The sequence below is a fragment of the Entelurus aequoreus genome, linkage group LG17 (genome assembly GCF_033978785.1).
Source record: "Entelurus aequoreus isolate RoL-2023_Sb linkage group LG17, RoL_Eaeq_v1.1, whole genome shotgun sequence".
NCBI lineage: Eukaryota > Metazoa > Chordata > Actinopteri > Syngnathiformes > Syngnathidae > Entelurus > Entelurus aequoreus.
Window position 1 is genome coordinate 10,805,803 of NC_084747.1, and position 11,003 is coordinate 10,816,805.

General features: G+C 37.3%; 1 protein-coding gene across 1 annotated transcript in view; it reads right to left on the bottom strand.

Moving 5' to 3' along the window:
* Window positions 1–1,499: 1,499 nt before the first annotated feature.
* The window catches only part of LOC133632309 (gastrula zinc finger protein XlCGF57.1-like), a 10,493-nt gene continuing 989 nt past the window's right edge, over window positions 1,500–11,003 (bottom strand). Inside the window, exon 2 of the mRNA XM_062024680.1 lies at window positions 1,500–4,998. Within this exon, the coding sequence (XP_061880664.1) occupies window positions 3,446–4,998 (1,553 nt within the window). The 3' untranslated portion in view covers window positions 1,500–3,445. The remainder of the gene's footprint in view (window positions 4,999–11,003) is intronic.

Consider the following 11,003-nt stretch of genomic DNA (forward strand, 5'->3'; position numbering starts at 1 on the left):
GAGGACTTGAATGGCGGTGTGACAAAAGAGGAAATAATCAATATTGTGAAGAAACGTAAATCCAAGACGTCAACTGATTGATTTGGAAAACGATCAAAAAGGTGATTATTTCAGAACATGTAACATGTATCAGCAACCTGTCATTTCACACAGGCACATTCCCAGACTAAATGAAAACAACTAAAGTCCTCCCAATTTATAAGACTGGAGACAAACACCAGTTTACAAACTACAGACCTGTTTCTCCACTTATTTCTAAAATTATTGAAACACTGTTTAACAACAGATTGGACAAATTCAGAAATAAAAATGACACACAGACAATTAATACAGAGCCAACATCTCAACATCAATGGCTTTAATGGAAATAACGGAAGAGATCACCAATGCAATAGATAGCAAACAGTGTTAATGGATCTAAATCAAGCATTTGACACAATTAATCATAATATCTTAATAAATTAATTAGAACCGTATGGAATCAGAGGTTTGGTCGTGAGCTGGCTAAGAAGTTAGGTGAAGATAGGCGAACACAATTCTGCAGAGCTGAAAATATCTTATGGCGTGCCTCAGGGATCAATACTGGGACCAACATTGTTCAATCGTTATACAAACAACATTTGTAAAGTTACAAAGGACTTAAAGTTAGTTTTATTTGCCGATGGTACAACTGTGTTTTGTTCAGGAGAGAACACACAGAAGCTAATACAAATAATAACAGAAGAAATTAAAATGATGACTATCTTTGAATCTCAGTAAAACTAAAATAATGTTATTCGGTAACAGTAGAAGAGAAAGTCCAACACAAATAGACGGAGTAGACATTAAAAGGGTAAAAAAAAACACATTTTTGGTTGTGAAAATTGATCAAATGAACTGGAAACCTCATATAAAAATATACAACATAAAGTAGCAAGAAACACGTCAATAATTAAGAAAGTAAAATTTGTTCTAGACCAAAAATCACTTCATATTCTCTACTCCTCACTAGTGTTACATACCTGAGTTATTGTGTAGAAATATGGGGAAATAAGTACAAAAGTACGCTTCATTCACTAACGGTGTTACAAAAAAAAAGATCAATTAGAGTAATACATAATGTTGGATATAGAAAACATACACTTTATTTATTGAATCACAAATAATGAAATTCAACGACTAGGTGCATTTGCAAACATCCAAAATGATGTACAAAGCAAACTATAACCTGCTAGCCAAGAATGTGCGACAATTCTTCCCGAAAAAAGAAGAAAATATAACCTTTAAGGAAAATCTAATTTAAAACATTTGTATGCACGTACAACACTTAAGACTTTTAGCATATCCGTATGTGGAATTAAATTATGGAATGGATTAACCAAATAAATCAAACCGTGTACGAATATGATTGAGTTTAAAAAACTGTTCAAACTACAAGTGTTCACAAAGTACAACGAAGAATTATGATAAACATCTTCAAAAAAAAAGAATCTCATTCATCTCCTAGGTGAACCGTAAATTACATAACCATTTATTTTTGAGAACTTTAGTTATTGTGTATATGCTTATATGCCTAATATTAATTACATATTTAATATTTGTTTACTTACTGGATATTTAATTTACCCATTTATTTACTCACTGTTCTGTTACAAACAGAGAACAAGGAAATGAGATAAAACTGCTATGATATGAACTTTTTGAAGTTGAATATACTGAGGATGAACTACTGCTTGTAGAAGCCGGCATGTAGGAAGAGTGAGACGATGGTGTGGACGGAAGCAGAGAGAGTGAGGTCAACGTGACTTTGGCGCTGCAAATGGGGAGCTTGGAGCCAAACTATGTCGACATAAATGGTGTGCTTACCCAAAGTCAATTTAGAATAACCAAACGTACACATGTCCATTGAATAAGTCACTTTAATATCGATCATAATACACGCAGCACGTCATGCGCGTTCATACAACTACAGTACGTACACTGTCTAGCTAGTTGTGTACAAACAAAACATGAAATGTGGGCTAATACTTTACAGGTTCTGTAATATGATAGTTCATGTTTTTCAGTCAGTACAGATTGGTGCTCTATCACTTTGTGTTGTGCATTACAAACTCCAACGCCATTCAGCTGGTGATCCAGAAGCTAGCTTATCTCTTGGCGAATCCCGTAGCATGCCGATGCGTTACTACGCTAGAAAGAAAATGCTCCTCGGTAATCAGTCTTACAATAACAATGTGGCTACAGCTTGGTTATTATACAAGTTACGGAACGTAAATGAAGTATTGTTGAAAGTTTTTGAATGCGTTTTTAAAGCGATTTAGTGGTAGAATTAATCATTAGCTGCATTGCTAGCCACCTAGAATGAGCCTATTTTTACGTTAAAATGCAAAAACAAACTTCTTGTCTCTCATAATGATTGTGAACGAGAGGTAAAATTCCCCCCCAAAAGGCAGTTCCCCTTTAAAATTCATAATTAGGAAGATAATTGCTTAGAAAATGTTAACACTTTCTTGAAGAGAGACACAGCTGGGTGTTATTAAAGTGACTCAGGAAATCATGGCTGTCTTGTTTCCTGTTTTAGGGAAAACTGCAGTTTATTTATTTATTTTTTAAAATCTTGCCATTGTCAAGATCTTTGTGGAAGAGAAGCACAACCGTCTTTCCATTTTCTGTGCATCCTAAAGGGTCGAAAACTGTCATGGGGCTTTATCTATTCTACCAATAAAGCCTTCAACATCATTTATATATACACAATTAGTGACAAACAAATGAATCACATGTCATAACCTACTCAGTGGTCTGGTGGTTAGAGTGTCCGCCCTGAGATCGGTAGGTTGTGAGTTCAAACCCCGGCCGAGTCATACCAAAGATTATAAAAATGGGAGCCATTACCTCCCTGCTTGGCACTCAGCATCAAAGGTTGGAATTGGGGGTTAAATCACCAAAAATTGATAACCGGGCGCGGCCACTGCTGCTGCCCACTGCTCCCCTCACCACCCAGGGGGTGATCAAGGGTGATGGGTCAAATGCAGAGAATCATTTCGCCACACCTATTGTGCGTGTGACAAACATTGGTACTTTAACTTGAATAATTACAGTATTTTGGTCATGTTCGACATTTTCTGTCAGAAATGTATTACCTTGCAAAGCATTTTTACACGACTTCCATCAACAAAAATGGCATCGGGAGAGAGTTCTGTGTTTGCTGCCATTCATCATGGCAGATTTTGTGACTTTTAAATGAGGATCCAGAACCAAGTGTCTGCTAAAATTGTGGTATCACAAACTAATAATTTTTCTACTGTGTGTGTACTCATCTAATTCAACTTAATTTGACCTTGGACAGAAGTATAACTCTTACAGCGCACTAAACCTAATTATTTCTACTGCTGTGTGTTCTCGGGTGACCATGCAAATGTCCCATTTCAGTGTAACTTTGGCCACAAATTGAACAGCTAAATGTTTTTCATCCCGTGTGTTTCATTTTGTGTCGAGTCAAACTTAGTCTATGAGAAAAGCTTTTACTACAAACGGAGCAACTGAATGGTCTTTCTCCAGTGTGCGTTCTCATATGGTCAGTCAAATTGCCCTTATGAGAAAAGGTTTTACAGCAAACTGAACAATTAAAGGGTCTTTCTCCTGTGTGTGTTCTCATGTGTTGAGTCAAATGGCATTTTTTAGTAAAGCCCTTCTCACAAACTGAGCAATTAAATTGTTTTTCTCCGGTGTGCATGCTCATGTGTACAGGCAATTCTCTCCTTCGAGAAAACCTTTTACCACAAACTGAACAATTAAATTTTTTTTGTCCTGTGTGCTTTCTCGTGTGTTCAGTCAAACTGCTCTTGTGAGAAAAGTTTTTACCACAAACTGTACAGTTAAACTGCTTTTCTCCTGTGTGTGTTGTCATGTGTTGCGTCAAACTGTTTTTGTGAGTAAAGTTTTTACCACAAACTAAACAATCAAAGGGTTTTTCTCCTGTGTGTGTTCTCATGTGTTGAGTCAAACTGCTGTTTTGAGAAAAGCTTTTACCGCAAACTGAACAATTAAATAGTTTTTCTCCTGTGTGTGTTGTCATGTGTTGAGTCAAATGGCACTGTAAAGTGAAGCTTTTGCTGCAAACTGAACAATAAAAGGGTTTTTCTCCTGTGTGCGTTCTCATATGTCTAGTCAAACTGCTAGTTTGAGAAAAGCTTTTACCGCACACTGAACATATAAATAGTTTTTCTCCTGTGTGTGTTCTCATGTGTGGAGTGAAACTGCTCTTGTGAGAGAATGTTTTACCGCAAACAGAACATTCAAATGGTCTCTCTCCTGTGTGCGTTCTCATGTGTTGAATCAAACTGCTTGTTTGAGAAAAGCTTTTACTGCAAACTGAACAATTAAACGGCTTTTCTCCGGTGTGTGTTCTCATGTGTTGAGTCAAACTGCTTTTGTGAGAAAAGTTTTTAGCACAAACGGAACAATAAAATGGTCTTTCTCCAGTGTGTGTTCTCATGTGTTGAATCAAAACGCTATTTTGAGAAAAGCTTTTGCCGCAATTTGAACAATTAAATGGTTTTTCTCCCGTGTGTGTTCTCATGTGTTGAGTCAAAAGGCTCTTTTTAGTACATATTGTGCCACAAACTGAACAGCTCAAATTCTTTTTACATGTCTTCTTTTTAGAGCATTCAGAGTGTTTGTTGTCAGTGTGAGTCCTCATATCACCTTCACAGTCTGTATCGCTGCTCAAAGAATCTTCAACCTCGTCTTCAGCCTCACTATCTGACAGTGGAGCTAAGTCGTTGTCTAATTGTGGTTTCTCTTCATCATCTTCAGTCTTCACAGAGATAACAGTCAGTGGCAACTTGGTGAGATCAGCTTCTTCCTGCCCTAGAAGACACTCTCCCTCCTGAGTGATCCAGAGTTCCTCCTCTTCCTTTTTAATGTGGGGCGGTTGTGAAGCATCCAGCTTCAAAGTGGGGCTTCCGCCCTGCAGCTGAGGCGTAAGTTCTTCATGATGACCAATCAGCTGCTGGACATCTGAGGAACACAAATATACGTTTGATGTGTTTTGTTATGATGGATAATCTCTGTGTTGCACATAGGGTTGGCCGGGTTAATGGTTGTTAGAGATGTCCGATAATGGCTTTTTTGCCGATATCCGATATTCCGATTTTGTCCAACTCTTAATTACCGATTCCGATATCAACCGATACCGATATATACAGTCGTGGAATGAACACATTATTATGCCTAATTTTGTTGTGATGCCCCGCTGGATGCATTAAACAATGTAACAAGGTTTTCCAAAATAAATCAACTCAAGTTATGGAAAAAAATGCCAACATGGCACTGCCATATTTATTATTGAAGTCACAAAGTGCTTTTTTTTTTTAACATGCCTCAAAAATGCAGCTTGGAATTTGGGACATGCTCTCCGTGAGAGAGCATGAGGAGGTTGAGGTGGGGGTGCGGGGGGTGTATATTGTAGCGTTCCGGAAGAGTTAATGCTGCAAGGGGTTCTGGGTATTTGTTCTGTTGTGTTTATGTTGTGTTACGGTGCGGATGTTCTCCCGAAATGTGTTTGTCATTCCTGTTTGGTGTGGGTTCACAGTGTGGCGCATATTTGTAACAGTGTTAAAGTTGTTTATACGGCCACCCTCAGTGTGACCTGTATGGCTGTTGACCAAGTACGCATTGCATTCACTTGTGTGTGTGAAAAGCCGTAGATATTATGTGATTGGGCCGGCACGCAAAGGCAGCGCCTTTAAGGTTTATTGGCGCTCTGTACTTCTCCCTACGTCCGTGTACACAGCGGCCTTTTAAAAAGTCATAAATTGTACTTTTTGAAACCGATACCGATAATTTCCGATATTACATTTTAAAGCATTAATCGGCCGATATTATCGGACATCTCTAATTTTTATATATCTCAATAATTTTAAGTCATACTTTTTGTTTATTGCTTTGTTCTGATGGAACTCCTCAGATATAAAATTAACTTTAAAAATTTGCAGACACTTTTTGTTAAAATCATTTTTGAGTTTTCGGATAAATACCTTTTGTTCCTGAAATAATCATTAAGCTTGCTTAAAGTACAAGTAGAGTGCAACAAACAAGTTGACTTTATATGCTTATTTGTGTTTCATTGTATCCATTAAAGCAGTGTTTCGCAACCTTTTTTGAGCCAAGGCACATTTCTTTTTATAAAGAAAATCCGGAGGCACACCAGGTTGTCGTGCTTTATTTTGAGTTTGTTGTTGTTTCCTGTGTGTCGTGCTTTAGTTCCTGTCTTGCACTGTTATTTTGGTGACCCTTCCTGTTTTGTTGGTGTTCTCCTGTAGCAGCTTCACGCCTTCCTTTGAGTGCTATTGCCCGCACCTGCTTTGTGCAGGATAATCATTAACTTTAGAATTTGATGCCAGCAACACGTGACAAAGAAGTTGGGAAAGGTGGCAATAAATACTGATAAAGTTGAGGAATGCTCATCAAACACTTATTTGGAACATCCCACAGGTGAACAGGCAAATTGGGAACAGGTGGGTGCCATGATTGGGTATAAAAGTAGATTCCATGAAATGCTCAACCATTCACAAACAAGGATGGGGCGAGGGTCACCACTTTGTCAACAAATGCGTGAGCAAATTGTTGAACAGTTTAAGAAAAACCTTTCTCAACCAGCTATTGCAAGGAATTTAGGGATTTCACCATCTACGCTCCGTAATATCATCAAAGGGTTCAGAGAATCTGGAGAAATCACTGCACGTAAGCAGCTAAGCCCGTGACCTTCCATCCCTCAGGCTGTATTGCATCAACAAGTGACATCAGTGTGTAAAGGATATCACCACATGGGCTCAGGAACACTTCAGAAACCCAGTCAGTAACTACAGTTGGTCGCTACATCTGTAAGTGCAAGTTAAAACTCTCCTATGCAAGGCGAAAACCGTTTATCAACAACACCCAGAAACGCCGTCGGCTTCGCTGGGCCTGAGCTCATCTAAGATGGACTGATACAAAGTGGAAAAGTGTTCTGTGGTCTGACGAGTCCACATTTCAAATTGTTTTTGGAAACTGTGGACGTGGTGTGAAAAGAACCATCTGGATTGTTTAAGGTGCAAAGTGGAAAAGCCAGCATGTGTGATGGTATGGGGGTGTATTAGTGCCCAAGACATGGGTAACGTACACATCTGTGAAGGCACCATTAATGCTGAAAGGTACATACAGGTTTTGGAGCAACATTTGTTGCCATCCAAGCAACGTTACCATGGACGCCCCTGCTTATTTCAGCAAGACAATGCCAAGCCACGTGTTACATCAACGTGGCTTCATAGTAAAAGAGTGCGGGTACTACACTGGCCTGCCTGTAGTCCAGACCTGTCTCCCATTGACAATGTGTGGCGCATTATGAAGCCTAAAATACCCCAACGGAGACAAAAGGAAAGGCCATGTAACACAGTGGTGAACATGCCCTTTCCCAACTACTTTGGCACGTGTTGCAGCCATGAAATTCTAAGTTAATTATTATTTGCAAGAAAAAAACAAAGTTTATGAGTTTGAACATCAAATATGTTGTCTTTGTAGTGCATTCAATTGAATATGGGTTGAGAAGGATTTGCAAATCATTGTATTCCGTTTATATTTACATCTAACACAATTTCCCAACTCATATGGAAACGGGGTTTGTATTTTCATATCGCCACAAGGTGTCAGTAAGAGTCTACAATCAAATGGGCATAACATTGCCGTCCCACAGAGCATTTCCTATGGGAAGGGATTTGTTCCCAGGGATTCGAATAAAGAACCAACTCTTTTTCTTTACTATAGTGGCCTCGATAACGGGAACCGGTTCTCAAAAAGGGATTCGAGTCCATGGAATCGGTTCTTTTCTTATCAAACAACCGGAAGAACCGATTTCGAACATTATCCATATATACACTACAGTTCAAAAGTTCGGGGTCACCCAAACAATTTTGTGGAATAGCCTTCATTTCTAAGAACAAGATTAGACTGTCGAGTTTCAGATGAAAGTTGTCTTCTTCTGGCCATTTTGAGCGTTTAATTAACCCCACAAATGTGATGCTCCAGAAACTGAATCTGCTCAAAGGAAGGTCAGTTTTGTAGCTTCTGTAACGAGCTAAACCATTTTCAGATGTGTGAACATGATTGCACAAGGGTTTTCTAATCATCAATTAGCCTTCTGAGCCAATGAGCAAACACATTGTACCATTAGAACACAGGAGTGATAGTTGCTGGAAATGGGCCTCTATACACCTATGTAGATATTGCACCAAAAACCAGACATTTGCAGCTAGAATAGTCATTTACCACATTAGCAATGTATAGAGTGTATTTCTTTAAAGTTAAGATTAGTTTAAAGTTATTTTCATTGAAAAGTACAGTGCTTTTCCTTCAAACATAAGGACATTTTAATGTGACCCCAAACTTTTGAACGGTAGTGTATATACATATATATATATATTTATATATATGTATATATGTATGTATATATATGTATATATATATATATATATATATATATATATATATATATATATATATATATATATATATATATATATATATATATATATATATATATATATATATATATATACATACATATATGTATATATATATACACATACATATACATACATATATATACATACATATATATATACATATATATATATATATATACACATATATATACATTTAAATACGTATATACCTGTATATTAAGGCTGCAGCTAACGATTATTTTTCTATCGATTAATCTATAGATTATTTTTTCGATTAATCGGTTAATCTATAGATTATTTTTTCGATTAATCTATAGATTATTTTTTCCTTTTGCCGATTATTTTTTTATTCAAAATGAAGATGAAAAAATAAATGTAGGCCCGTTTTTTCAAAAGGCATGGCTTTTATTTACAAAAAAAAGAAGTATGGCCACTCAGTCAACATTGACAACAACATGACTAAATATTCTGTAACAATGTAAACATTTAAAACTTTTAACATTTAACAAAATTAAAAGTAGCTTATTTGCTTTTTAATGTGCAAATATAAAAGTCAACATCCAGTGCAAATCTTAATATTCTGCAATAGTATAAGCATTTCAAAAGTAAAAGTATTGCTTATTTTGCTTTAAAATGTGCAAAAATAAAGATAAACATCCAATACAAAAAAGTGCAAAACGAAATATTCTGTAACAACAGTGTAAACATTTCAACAAAAGTGAAAGTATTGCTTATTTGCTAAAATGTGCAAAAATAAAGATAAACATCCAATACAAAAAAGTGCCAATCTAAATATTCTGGAGCACTGTAAACATTAAGTATTGCTTTTAAAATGTGCAAAATAAACATCCAGTCCAACACAGTACACAATAACCAATTCTACTCATTCCAGTGAGTGTCTAACAGTTGTAATGAAGAAATGTTAGCATGTGTACATGTTTGGTTCTTTTCTTGTTTACAATATTCCCAGCAGCTGAAAATAGGCGCTCAGAAGGGGTCGATGTGGCTGGAACTGAGAGCTAATTAGCCTTCACCTCAAGCCAGGACTGCGAGCGAGCTGAGCTGCAGTTTATATTTCTAGAAGGTCAACGGGCTCATAGTGATGTTACTAGTAGTTGACTGGGAGGTGTTTATTATCATTTGGGGAGAGTCCGCTGCCTGATGCTCACCTGCTAAACACCTATCTGCTCCACGCTGAAGCGCTGACTACATGCGCTCTGAATACGCACTGCTGATTGGCTGATAATGCTTCGTGTGTACCAATCAGATGGTTGTGTGGGTGGGACAATGCTGGGTGCTGAGACAGAGGCAGACGGAGCAAAGCAGCTTGTTAAGACTTTAGCTTAGAAACTCGTTCGGTACACCGCCGTACCGAACCGAAAGCCCCGCACCGAAACGGTTCAATACAAAACACGTACCGTTACACCCCTAGCAGATACAAATGACACATTCATGTTTTCGTGTAATGATGACAACGTATGCTCGCGCGGACGATTGACTAGTTGATGGTTTTCTTTTCAAATGTTCGTTTATAGCCGTTGTGCTGCTATGATAGGCCATTTCCGCTCGACACAGTGTGCATACAACAACATTATTAGGCCGTTTATTGAAATACTCCCACACTATTGGCATGCTTTCCCCCCTCGCTCGCACCGCTCGCATCGTCTTCTTTGATCGTCTGCTTTGCGCTTCGCCATGACGGTAGTGTGACGTCATTATGCGACGCGTCGACGCACAAAAACGGCGTCGACGTATTTACGTAACCGATGACGTCGACTACGTCGACGCGTCGTTTCAGCCTTACTGTATATACACACATATATATACATATATATATATATATATATATATATATATATATATATATATATATCTATATATATATATATATATATATATATATATATATATATATAGATATATATATATATATATATATATATATATATATATATACATTACCGTTCAAAAGTTTGGGGTCACCCAAACAATTTTGTGGAATAGCCTTCATTTCTAAGAACAAGAATAGACTGTCGAGTTTCAGATGAAAGTTCTCTTTTTCTGGCCATTTTGAGCGTTTAATTGACCCCACAAATGTGATGCTCCAGAAACTCAATCTGCTCAAAGGAAGGTCAGTTTTGTAGCTTCTGTAACGAGCTAAACCGTTTTCAGATGTGTGAACATGATTGCACAAGGGTTTTCTAATCATCAATTAGCCCTCTGAGCCAATGAGCAAACACATTGTACCATTAGAACACTGGAGTGATAGTTGCTGGAAATGGGCCTCTATACACCTATGTAGATATCGCACCAAAAACCAGACATTTGCAGCGAGAATAGTCATTTACCACATTAGCAATGTATAGAGTGTATTTCTTTAAAGTTAACACTAGTTTAAAGTTATCTTCATTGAAAAGTACAGTGCTTTTCCTTCAAAAATAAGGACATTTCAATGTGACCCCAAACTTTTGAACGGTAGTGTGTGTATATATACTGTATAAAATACATACATATATATATATA